Source organism: Chiloscyllium punctatum, chromosome 48, assembly GCF_047496795.1.
Source record: "Chiloscyllium punctatum isolate Juve2018m chromosome 48, sChiPun1.3, whole genome shotgun sequence".
Classification (NCBI taxonomy): Eukaryota; Metazoa; Chordata; class Chondrichthyes; order Orectolobiformes; family Hemiscylliidae; genus Chiloscyllium; species Chiloscyllium punctatum.
In genome coordinates, this window is record NC_092786.1 from 18,112,277 (window position 1) to 18,125,160 (window position 12,884).

Sequence of the window (12,884 nt, forward strand, 5' to 3'; positions counted from 1 at the left end):
ACCATCTGGGCTGGCATGTGTCATCTGTGTTTGATTAAGTAAACACTGGGTCAAAATAAGCCGGTTTAGTACTTCTTAAATTAACATCTTTTTACAAAACTGAGTCCCATGAAGGACGTTCATTGTACTTTATTAGAGCCTCTGTCAATTGGAACTGAAGGATCTGTATATTGTGTGTCAGATAAATATACCCAATCTGGAAAATTAATCATTACCAAGAAGCTGTTTCAATTGAGGAGAGCTATTTGTTATGAGTCTTTTAAAAAATGAAGTGCTTGCTACTTGGTCAGCTCCTGTACTGTCACGACCGTAGATATCATGAATATAGCTGAAAATGTGTTGCTGGAAAAGTGCAGCAGGTCAGGCAGCATCCAAGGAGCAGGAGAATCGACGTTTCGGGCATCAGCCCTTCTTCAGGAATATAGGCCATTTATATTCTACGTATCACTGACCTAATTGTCGTTGTGTTAAATTTGAATGCAGTCACATTTTTCACCAATGAGTTTATTCTCCATAGTTTCTGGAGCCTTCGCTTTTCAGGACAACCCACCCTCTGCAGGCAGGAGAAAGAGGGGCTAAACTCATGGGTGGTACAATGGTTAGCACTCCTGCCTCATAGTGCTAGGGATCTGGGTTCCATTCCAGCCTTGGACGACTGTGTGCGCGGTTTGCACATTCTCCCTGTGTCTGTGTGGATTCCCTCTGGGTGCTCTTGTTTCCTCCCACAGTCCATAAAGATGTGCAGGCTAGGTGGATTATCCATGGGAAATGTAGGGGTTGGGTCTGGGTGAGATGCTCTTTGGAGGATTGAATGGCCTGCTTCCATACTGTAGGAATTTTATGAAAAGATTATCTGGGTTTTTTTTTATTGGTGTGTGGGATCTTGTACAAATTGTAAAAGTGAGTATTCTTTAAAATTATTTCACTGGCTGCAATATGGTTTGAGATTGTGGGTGATTCTAATTAATTCAAGTTCTCTCTCTCTGTGTCCCTCAAACTGTGCTTCCCAAATGGTTTCCCATTCTGACCCCAGACTGAGGGCAGGGAAGAAGCGGGGAGTTATTGTGCAGAGATGCTTTTATTTTTGTCCATGATAGTTTTGAAGAGTGAAGGGGCCTTGGAGCTGACAACTGGGTGCGTGCCTGTCATGGAGTTTCAGTGCTGCTTCCAGGATTGTTCCCACAACATGTGTCAGAGCATGTGAGCACACTCTGCATTACAAACAATTTTCACACCTTCACTGGCTAGGCCTGCATTTATTGCCCTTCCCCAGTGGCCTAGAGGGCAGTTAGGAATCAACCACGTTGCTAGCTAGGCCAGACAAAGATGGCAGATTTCCTACCTCGAGCGGGTAATTAATGAATCAGATGGTTTTACTGCAAAGTTTACATAATCACTGAAATTTGTAATTCCAGATTTTCTTTGAAATTAAAAATCACCATCTGCCATGGCACCCATGATTTGAACCCATGTTCCCAGACATTCAGCCTGGGGCTCTGAACCAATGTCATTATCACTACACCACTGCCTTCTGTTAGTAAGGTTAAGGAAAACCCTAAATTAGTCAATTGGAGCCCAGAACCAAAAAGCTGAATCAGAGTAGTGAGAAAAGGACTAATCAGAGAATTCCTACAGAGCCGAAAGAGGCCAACTGGTCCATCGAGTCTGGACCAACCCTCTGAAGGGCATCCCATCCAAATCGAGCCCCTACCCCATTCCCGTAAATCTGGATTTCCTCTGGCCAATCCACCTAACCTGCAAATCTTTGGACTATGGGAGGAAACTGGAGCACCCAGAAGAAATCCATGCAGGCATGGGGAGAATGTGCAACCTCCACACAGACAGTCACCCGAGGCGGGGATCAAACCCAGGTCCCTGGTGTCGCGAGGCAGCAGCGCTAACCACTGTGCTGCCAATCAGGGCAGTGAAAAAGTTGTCCCATTGATGAAACATTTAGAAAAAATAATCAATGTCCATGCCAGGGTGTCTACCTGAAATCACAATTACTGCCTGGGAGCTTACATTGCCAAATGATTGGCTATTGCAATTGATGGTGAGGGATGATGTTGGACTGGGATGGACAAGGTCAGAAGTCAATTGACACCACGTTATAGTCCAATAAGTTTGTCTGAAATCACAAGCTTTTGGAGTGCTGCTCCTTCATTATGGTGAGGGACCCCTTGCTTTAGAAGGTATTGGCTTCTTGCCATGGTATTGTTCAACAGGTGTTAGCTGTCTTCCATTGTCTTACCCCAGTGGACGTTGAGCGATGGCAGTCAGCTCACAGAAGCAGCAAAACCTGTCCATATCTTTCAGCAGACTTCATTAGGTAATGATCTGACATGGGACGCCTGGCTCATTTTCCTAACATTAGCTGAGGGGCACTGGGTCAAACTGCAGTGGCCTCATCACTTCCCTGCTGAAATGAACTAATAATAACCAGGGAATGAGTTTGGAATGACAAAATTCTTAGGTTCCGCTGAAGAAGCAGGAGCATTGCTGAGACTTTAAAATAACTAATTGTCGACCTTCAATTTGGCAGGGGCTTCGAGGGCTTCAGTCCCGAAACCTTCCTGCCTCATCACTTTTCTTTGAACTTGCTCTCTTAAAATGGCATTTTGGATCAACTCTCTTATTCTACAGTCTGCTATGTGGTTTAATGCTGAAGGTCCTAACTTCTGAATTAGATAGTGAGTTAAAGGGGGAAATGTGATGTTTAGTTTCAGTTATTGCAGAATATGGAAGCTGATGTGTGAAGAGTTCAATTCTTATGAACTCATCCCTCAAATATAGTCCCGTGATACAAGGAAATTGGAAGCAAGTTTGCATCAGCTGGTTTAATAAGCCCTTCAGTTTGAAATCAGACTGTAATTCAGTTTGCAGGTCACAATCTTCAGTGGAATAACTGAGTGAGTGCTGCATTACTGGAGGTGCATGCCACAACAAGTATTATCAAACACGGTACAATTGATGAAGACCATACAGGTTCTGATCTGATTTTCATTCTGCCAGTTTTGGATATCATACATCTGGAGTATTTATTTGAGAAAGAAGTTTGGAATTAAAGTGTCCCTTTTTGTATTGCAACTCCAAAGATATTCAATTAGATTGTGAATAAGATCGTTGGTGTTTATTTTTCTTTATTATTCAATTATGTGTGCAGCACTATCAAAGCCAGATTTTGTTGTCCATCTCTAATTGCCCTTGAATTGAGGGGCTTACAAGGCCATTTCAGAGCACAGTTAAGAGTCTGTCGGCTGAGGGCTTACAGGCCAGACCAGATAAGGATGGTACATCTCCACTCTTAATTAATTAATTATATGAACTTCCACAACAAATCAGTTATGGTTGGCATTATTGAGACTAGCTTGACATTCTAAGTATATTAAATACATTTAGATTCCCACCTAACCACTGTCGTGAGATTTGAACCCATGTTCCTACAGTATTAGTTTTCTTAGTGCAGTCACAGTACCCTTAAGCCACTGCCTCTCTCAGTGAAAAGCATTGGGATACTTTGCTGTGTTACATACACTGTATTTATACAAATTCATAGATTTATTTAATCATTCTGTTTAGAAATGTTATTATTCACCACTGGAACAGGTGGGACTTGAACCCAGGCTTCCTTGGTCAGGGACAGGGACACTACCACTGCACCACCAGACCTTTTAAAATGCAAATTGATATGTTGTCTTAAAAAGTACTGAAAATGAATACCGTCAGTTATGCTGCTTCACTCTAATTTTGACAAAGTCTTCAGTTTATGTAGGCAGGGTTTGTGCCACACTTGTGTCAAAACTATATCAAACATGCATGAAAAATCTTGACAGAAGTCTTAGTACCGGATGTTTTCAACAGAAGTCTGACCCATTGCACAAGCAGTGTACAATAGATCGAAATGTTTTTAATCAGAAAGTCGTAGAATCATAGAGTCGTGAGTGTGGTGCTGGAAAAGCACAGCAGGTCAGGCAGCATCCCAAGAGGAGGAAAATTGACGTTTCGGGCAAAAGCTCTTCATCAGGAATTTTCCTGCTCCTCGGATACTGCTTGACCTGCTGTGCTTTTCCAGCACCACAGTCTTGACTCTAATCTCCAGCACCTGCAATGCTCACTTTCACCTATAGAATCATAGTCATACAGCACAGAAACAGACCTTTTGGTCCAACTAGTCCATGTTGACCATAATCCCAAATTTAACAATCCCACTTGCCTGCATGCGCTTGGCCCATATCCCTTCAAGCATTTCTTATTCATTTACTTATCCAAATGTCTTTTAAATGTTGTATATATACCTGCATCCACTAGTTCTTCTGGAAGTACATTCCCACATGAACCATTCTATGTATCTGAAAATAGTCCTTTAAGTTGATTCTTTACCTTATTTAGGGGAGTTTTGAATTTGACACAAACAAACACATTCTTCACATGAAGATTTTGATGTCCAATTACAGATATACCTCTGTTACCAAGCAGCCTCCGAATTATGTCCATGCTGGAGTAGAGAACATGCCAGGTCACGGGAGGTCGTGTGCATTAAGGCTCTGCTCAGAGCTGAGGGCTGCTGCCCTGGTTCTCAATGTGAGCATATTAGCCTTGCACTGGCCTGACCATTGCCACCCCCACCTCCCTCCCATTGGGTCACAGTGGGTGCCAGACCATAAAAGTTGTCAGACCAGAGGATAAGGGAGGAATAGCCTGTTTTGAAGGACCTGGCAACTTGACTTTATTTAGTGGTTTTCATGGTTCAATGACGTCCCAAAGCCAATAATGTACTACATACTTACAAAGTGCAGTCACTATTAGTAAGTAACATGGCACCCAATTGGCATACAGTAAACTCCCAGATTGACATTGTGATAATTACCAGATAATCCGTTTTAATTCTGAAGAAGGGTCACGGGACCTGTAAAGTTAATTCTGCTTCCTCTCCACAGGCCTGCTGAGCTTCTCCAGCGATGTCTGTTTTTGAATCCGTTTTAGTGATTGTGGCTGAATAAGAAATGTTAGCCAAGCTGAGGTCAACTCATCACCTCAGCTTGGAAGCATTGCAGTGGGATCTTTTGCATCCATTTGAAAGACCTTGGTTTTAAGTCTCACCTGAAAAGTAGCAACACTAATTCAGAACCGCACTGAAATTTCTGACTGACAAATGAAATACAAACCTTTTGCAATATGAAGGGATTGTGAAATCAATCGATGCAAACTGACTTCCTTTTCCCTGTACCACTGGTCTATGTTTAATGATTTGAGTTTATAAGAACTCAACTCTCCACACATTAACTTCCAAATTCTTCGGTAACTGATTTTTAGCATCACATGTTCCCTTTGAAGTGCCTACCTGTGATAGCTTTCTGAAGGTAGTGCATACAGGAATATAGTCCCACAGAGAGGGTTCCCAGATCATTTTTTTGGCTAGGCATTATGAGTGACACTGAGCAATTTGGAACAGTCAGAGCATAACTGTCTTAATACTGATATATAATGGTTGCGATGTCCCAGATAACATTGTAGTCAAGATGATAGCTTGTCCAGTAGTGGCAAATACTTCACCCCTGGTGTGTGAGAGAATTAGGCTAGTATTGGATGAGTGGAGTGCTGTTAAGGGTGTGATGCATGGTTCATTAGGTGAGTATGGAACAACAGCCTGGGAACAGTCACTTGGCCTCACAAAGACAAACATTCCATGACACTCAACAACAATGACAGAGCCAGTTTCAGGTATGATTCAGCCCTGGGGCTTTAACTTAGAGTAAAATCGAGGAGTGAAGGGGATCATGAGGCCTGTTTTGAATCCTCCCCAACAACATGGATGGGTTGCTGAGTTATTAAAGGTTAAAGAGGGGCCCAAGCTGTTTTATTGGGAAAAAAAGGTGCAAGATATTTGTACCTGTAAATGGTGACCAAGACAGCTCTGCTGATTGTGGACATTTGGTTCATCTCTGACTCCTTGGGAGGTGTTAGTAATTTCAGGTTTATAAATAGTTCTATTTTAAATCCTTACAGTGTGGAAACAGGCTCTTCAGCCCAACAAGTCCACACTGACCCTCCAAAGGGTATCTCACCCAAACCCATTATTCTACATTTACCCTTGACTAATGCACCTAACCTACACATTCCTGAACACTATGGGCAACTTAGTATGGCCAATTCACCTAACCTGCACATCTTTGGATTGTGGGAGGAAACCAGGACATCCAGAGGAAACCCATGCAGATGAGGGGAGAATGTGCAAACACCACACAGTCACCTGAGGTTGGAATCAAATGTGGGTCCCTGGTGCTGTGAGGCAGCAGTGCTAACCACTGAGCCACCCTTGTCTAATGCCAAGTTAAATGCTATTGGGTGACTTAACAATAGATAATTATCACTTCTACCTGGATACAAGGCCCATGTGACTCTTAATGCCATTGAGATAGGCTCTGAGAGGGAAAGAACACATAGGAAGCCATAGTAGAATTAGGTTGCAGGCTTTCCGAAATGAAAGGGAGAGCAGAGCATTAGAGACAGCAAGTGTTTTGTGTCATGGAGGATATAGGTAGGAGCTTGTTCTTGGATTGAAGAATCTGAATTCATGAGGGTTAAACAAAGCTGAAGAACTGCCCAGTTTGCCCAGATGGGAGAATTTCCAATTCATCCCTCACCATATAGCAGTCATTTCTGGGATCGGGAGTTACTCGATTTGGAAAGGAAAAGAAAGAAAACAAGTCATTGGGATCTAAGAAGCACATTGGAACAGTTCCAGGAGAATGCAATGTTCATTTCAGAGACAAAGTATAAGAATGGGAGGAGCATTGTTTGGTTATTTTCAACATTAAATCTGGATCCTTTCTGTTGTTTAGAATACAAGTGGCCTTCTGTCAATGTTGCTGTGTTTTTTTTTCATTACAATAAAAGCTTTAAAACTTGAAGTCTTGCCATCTGATCCTTTAAACCTCTCATTTAAAGTTTGAACTTCTGTTTAAAGGCTGCTGGTCACTGTGGGGATCATCATATCGAAGCACAAGTCTGAATTAAATTCAAATTTACTGTGGCAGATCTTAAAATGGTGGTAATTGTGAAGTTGTCTTAATTCAGAATGTAAAATAAATTAATCACAAGAGACCATGACTGAAACAATAAGGCTTAGAATGTGAAACTTGCATGGTTGGGGAAAAGAAAGGACTGGTGTATTTAAAGAAAATGAGCCAAGCACATGAGGGAGAAAGGTTTTGCTGATAGGTTCAATGAAAAAGGGTGAACGCATCCTGTGGGGCATAACCACAGTGTGGTCCACTTGGTCTTAGTAACGTGCTTTAATGATATAAATTCTATTAAATTCTACGTTGTGTCACATTTAACACCTTCATTTAACTGGGTGCCCCACTGGTTCAACTGTTTTGGTCTGCAACTTTCCCCCGAAATCTTTTTTTCTGTCTAGCTAGCATCTCTTCCTCTCCCTCACTGATCATGCTTTTCTCAACTATTTTCAGTATGTCTTGGTGCCAAATGTTGCTCTCTAATGCTCCTGTGAAGTTCCTTGGGTATTTTACTATGTCACAAGCACACCATGTTGCATTTTCTTTCTGCAGTAAATGTCAGAATTTTTAACAAAGTGTCAAATAATGAAATGGAGCTTCTGTTTAAAGGTAGGTGACTTTCATTTGTACTTTGGCAGCCCCTGGACCATCCTCGTTGTTGGATTCTTGATCTTGATCTCGGTTGCAACAATTGCGTTTTTTCTGGCGAGAAAGAAACCACCGAAGGATCCATTATTCTACCGTGAGTTTTGTTGAATGATGTTGAAAATAATCACATGAAAATCCAATTATTCTGTACAATTTATAATCTGGGAAAACCCAAAACACATTCCCTGATAATGGTGTGCTGTTATCTTCATGGCAGTTTATGCAGTCTTTGCGTTTACCAGTGTGGTGGACCTTATAGTTGGACTTGAACAAGATGGACTTATTGATGGATTCATGACTCTTTACTTGAAGGAGGTAGGCAAAAGCACTATCAGTCCCCTACTAATGGATTTGGGGCTAATTTTGTCTTGGGCGATAATGTGAAACAACATTGACTTCCTGCCTGAAAGTGCGCAAGTATTAGGAACAGGAATATTCCATTCCACCCCTCAAGCCTGCCCTGTCATTCACTAAGACCTTGGCTGATCTGCTTGTTCCCTCAACTGCAATTTTTTTATGTGTCCCCTTTCACTGTCAACTTCCTTATCAGTCAAAAAATCTATCTCGACTAGATTCATTTGTCCTCCACTTCTCTCTGAGGAAGAGGGTGCCGTAGATTAATAATTTTGAGAGGGGAAAAAAAAATCTCCCCATCTCAGTATTAATTAGGATTCTTAAATTGTTTCGCCTAGCTCTAGACTTCCCTGTAAGGGAAAACAGCCTCTCAGCATCCATCCCGTCAAGCTTCCTCACCACCTTGGATGTTTCAATAAGATAGCCTCTCATTCTTCTAACCTTCAATGAGTATAGGTTCACCCTACCTGAAAATGAAAACAATATTTCCCAAAGTGAAAATGAGCCTGAGAATTTAGGATATCAGTTTTAGCAGCTGAAGAATCCCTAACTGGTGGATTGTGTCAGAGAAGAATCTTATTCTTAGGGAATACTATTTTGGGATTGCTGAGCTATGATAGCACAATGAAAACTAAGATTAAAGAGGCAAAATTGCTGAATAAAGATGCAATTATGTTCAGATGCCGCATATAATTCCCTATTTAAACTGTATTCAGTGTATCAATTAGGTCAAATCATCTTAAGTAGCTTTCTTCCAGGAATGAGAGGAGCTAATGACAGGCTTTCAGCAAATGACATCTCCAGAAAGTGACATCTCTCTCTGCTCCCTGAGACTAGGCAGAGATAATATTTGTCTTCTTTAGCCCTTGAATAACTTTGGGTGAAGATTTCCTTTTGGTTATTTTTAGTGAGATCATAAATCCAAATCAAAAAAGATTGCATTTTATATTTTGCCAGAAGTAATGAGTGAGGAAACCTTCCCAAACTTTCAAGTTTTGTTCAAAGAGATCTTGTTTAAGAAGATTTTGGAAATGTAGGATGGTGGTTTAGCAATTCTGGATGGCAACGTTTCAGTTGCTCAAGGGCATCAATGGTTGGTTGCAGAATGAGCCCAATAGACCGATCAGAGTAGAATTCTGGATGTGGTTCTTGGGAATCAGGGGAATCACAGATATACAAGGACATCAAGTAATCTAAATGTGAGAATGAGTATTTATAAATATAAGACCTTCACTTCCCTCCCCCTCTCTATATCTCATTCTACCTCTTTCTCTCCCTTCTTATACTGATCTCTCCACTTGCTATCCCTCATTCACTTTCAATGTTTAATTTCCCTGCTGGAGAGAATTGCATAAAGGTCCATTTTATGGACATAGTTATGTTGCAGCTAGCTTGAGTCCAGTATTTAAAGGGAAAGTTGTGCTCTTCATGATAACTCTGATGAACCCGAGGATGAGATATTTGAGACAATGTGAAACCCAGGAATAGCAAACCTTTTATTTTAAACAGGTTCACTACAATTTCAATTAAAAAATAATTTTTTAATATGCTAATTAAGATCTACCTTTGATAAACATTCAAAGCAGAGTAAGATACAGAGTAGTGGAAGAAAGACCGTCAATTTAACGTACACAGGATTGTGCTAGCAAAGATCTGGCCCAGAAACAATGGGCCGAGTAGCCTCCTTCTGCGCTGTAATGTAGTAAATAGTAATAAGGAAATAATAATAATTCACCACATGACCTGCACATCCAAGTTTATGAAGTATTCTTCAGAAAATAAAATTTGTAGTTAGGTGATTTCTTCCTGAAGCTGAACTAAATTAGCTGCTGTTGAAATAGCTGATGAAGCGATTAATCCCATCAACATTTTCAAGTTGCGCTCTGATTTCATTCAGATGGTAGGAATGAAAACTTGATGTCATGTTTGCGATCTAATTCTATAATGGAAACGTTGGACACTGTTCAACTTTGAAATCAGAGCACTTTCCTTTTATAAGGGCCAACAGTTTATAGGAAATGAAAATAATGAATTGACTTTAGAACCTGCTGTTTTCAGACTAGATTTATAAATGAAGCAAAAAATAGAAAGTGAAAGTTATGTGAATTTTGAAAGCTAAATCTTTAAGAGTTGGTGTTTGTGAAATTATTCTTTGTTGTAGAGTGTATAATTTTGTGTATACATTTCTGTTGGTTCTATGGGATATCCGTTTTCATCTACATATTTAACTATTCCAATTTAATTTAGAGCAGATCCCCATCCTTCAGCCCTGAGAAACTCAACAAAAACTCTGCTGTCTGTCCTACACCAAGGGGGCAATTTTACCACACCTTTAGTAATGGGCTGGAGGCCATGTAAACGGGTGCCGTGGTGACAGTATCCTGCCCATTGGCTACCTGACTCCACTGGTACTTTACTGTTGGTTGGGCAGACATAAGGCAGCCTGCCCTACTATTCTAGCCACTTAAAGGTGTCTTCCCACTGCTATGATCCAACCCAATCTAGTCCCACCTGCCAGCACCCAGCCCATATCCCTCCAAACCCTTCCTATTCATATTCCCATCCAAATGCCTCTTAAATGTTGCAATTGTACCAGCCTCCATCACATCCTCTGGCAGCTCATTCCATACACGTAATCTCCTTCAGCATTGCTATATCAGCTCCTGGAACTCATCATCTTGCACTTGCTCCTCTGTGTCCAGCCTGGCCAAGCTTCCACAGTGACTACACTACGGGATACCCCAAATTGTCTAGTTCATGAGTAAGGCGGGATGAATGAGCTTCCCTCCTTCATTCATCCGCCTCTTTGTTGGACACAGCAAGATTAAATTAAAAAGTGTCCTTGTGGACAATTTTCTGCCAGACTAAATTAATTTGTTTCTATAGGAACCAGTTTACCCAGGCTTTCTTGAATATACAAAAAAATGTGTTTAATAATTCATAAATTTGGGAAGAAATAACACAATGCATATTTTAGATTTAAGAAGCGAGAAAGTAAGAAATAAGAAGTGAGTCTAAGAAAAGTAAAAGTTAAAAAATATATTGTTAAGTCACTGGGTCGTTAGTGGAATAGAGATTTTGAGATTCTTGGCTTTGGATGTTAGTTGAAGTTCTTTATCCTGTCTCTTTTTGACTGGCTTGCTGGCGAATTGGCTTCCAGTGTTGAAGGTTGAGCTTCCATGTTAGTCCACTTCCTTTGAGTGATTCCCCCACTGCTTTCTGTTTTCTGCACCTGAATTTGGACCCCTACACCTCTCTGTGAATCCTGCCAGGCTGGCCTCACTGAATACCCATACTTCCCTGGATCTGGAGATCCATTACAGCTCTTCTTCGGGGATTCCAGCAGTGGCCACTGCTCCTGGTGCCACTCCTGTGACTTGCTGACCATGTGATTGGCTGGCATCTCTGGGAGGCGGGACTTCCTCCCAGATGGAGGTGATGTCTCAGTCTAAACCAATTAACAGTATTGCAGCCATTTACTCGCAGTAGGATGGTCTACCCAAGAGATGGTGGGATTGCCACAATTTTGAAAACCTGTTGTGAGGTACCACATCCATATAAAATTCAAGTCAAAATTCAAAACATCTCAAGTCTTATTCAGCCATTACGTTTTGTGTTTACACAGCTAGAATAGCTGCAGGCCCTACATTTTGGATTTATTATTGTCTAAAACCCAATGGACTCATGCCTTCCGTAATCCTGTAATTCCCTTCTTGTAAGGGATGCAATGGCCCAGTGATATTATAGCTAAACTATTAATCTAGAAACCCAGGTAATGTTCTGGGGACCTGCGTTTAAATTTGAATTCAATAAAAAAAATCTGAAATGAAGAGTTTAAGGATTGTTGGAAAAACTCATCTGGTTCATCAATAACATTTAGGGAAGGAAACTGACTTCCTTTAAAAGGTCTGTTCTTCATGTGACCCCAGACCCACAGCAAGATGCCTCTAGGCAATTAGGAATGGGCAGTAAATGCTGGCCTAGTCAGTGATGCCCACATTCAGTGAATACATGAAAACATCCTCTTCAAGCATCACAACATCTTCTCCAGAGGACTCATTACCTCTCAACTTCCTCCTCTTTACAAAGCTTCCTTCATCCTTCCCCACATTATTGGCGCCTGTGCCCTCAGCTGTCAGGCCCCTCCCGAAATCTCTGCACCTTCCACTCCTTCTTAAAGCAACAACAACTTTCATTTATCTTAGGCATCTAAAGGTGTGCTCTCTCAAACAAACATTTGACCACTTGGAACACAATTCACATCTCCTCCTAATATGCCACTTTCCCAATCATTTTATTAATTATGCCTTTGTAAAACAACTTGAGCCCTAGTTTTATATTAGAGGTGCTATCTAAATGCAGTTTTGATGCCATTGTTTAATCCAGAGTGTGCATTGTTTATCTTGGATGTGGTCAATAGCTCCTGCCTCCTGTAGTACAGTGTAGCTTTTATTTTGAGTGCAGAACTGATTAAAAGAAAACTGGATCAAAACCAATCAGATTTGGAAAATACAAAACTTTAAATGAATGGACAATGATTGTTTTTCCATCCTTCTGCACCATAAATAGATTAGGATCTTTTAATCCTTGCAAACTTAGGTTTTTGTGAATTGATGGCGATAAACATAAATGTTCAACAGGCAGCAATTCTTCAAGTCTTTTTTTTAAAATGCCACCTTCCAATAAAATGAGTGGGTTGGTCTGGGACAAACTCAGCCTCATGAAGCTAGTACTGGACACATAGCTCTGCCTACAACAGCATGGTGGCTCAGTGGTTAGCACTGCTGCCTCATAGTATGAGGGACCCAGGTTCAATTCCCTCCTTCAGTGATTGTCTGTGTGGAGTTTGCACATGCTTCCTAT

General features: G+C 41.1%; 1 protein-coding gene across 4 annotated transcripts in view; it reads left to right on the top strand.

The window, feature by feature from the left end:
- The window catches only part of LOC140468759 (transmembrane 6 superfamily member 1-like), a 65,157-nt gene that overhangs the window by 1,077 nt on the left and 51,196 nt on the right, over window positions 1-12,884 (top strand). For 3 of the 4 annotated variants that reach the window (XM_072564780.1, XM_072564779.1, XM_072564778.1), the window contains exons 2-3: window positions 7,658-7,761; window positions 7,885-7,982. In XM_072564780.1, the coding sequence (XP_072420881.1) occupies window positions 7,658-7,761; window positions 7,885-7,982 (202 nt within the window). Of the gene's footprint in view, window positions 1-7,657; window positions 7,762-7,884; window positions 7,983-12,884 lie in introns of those variants that run through there. The other variant, XM_072564781.1, reaches the window with a different exon arrangement.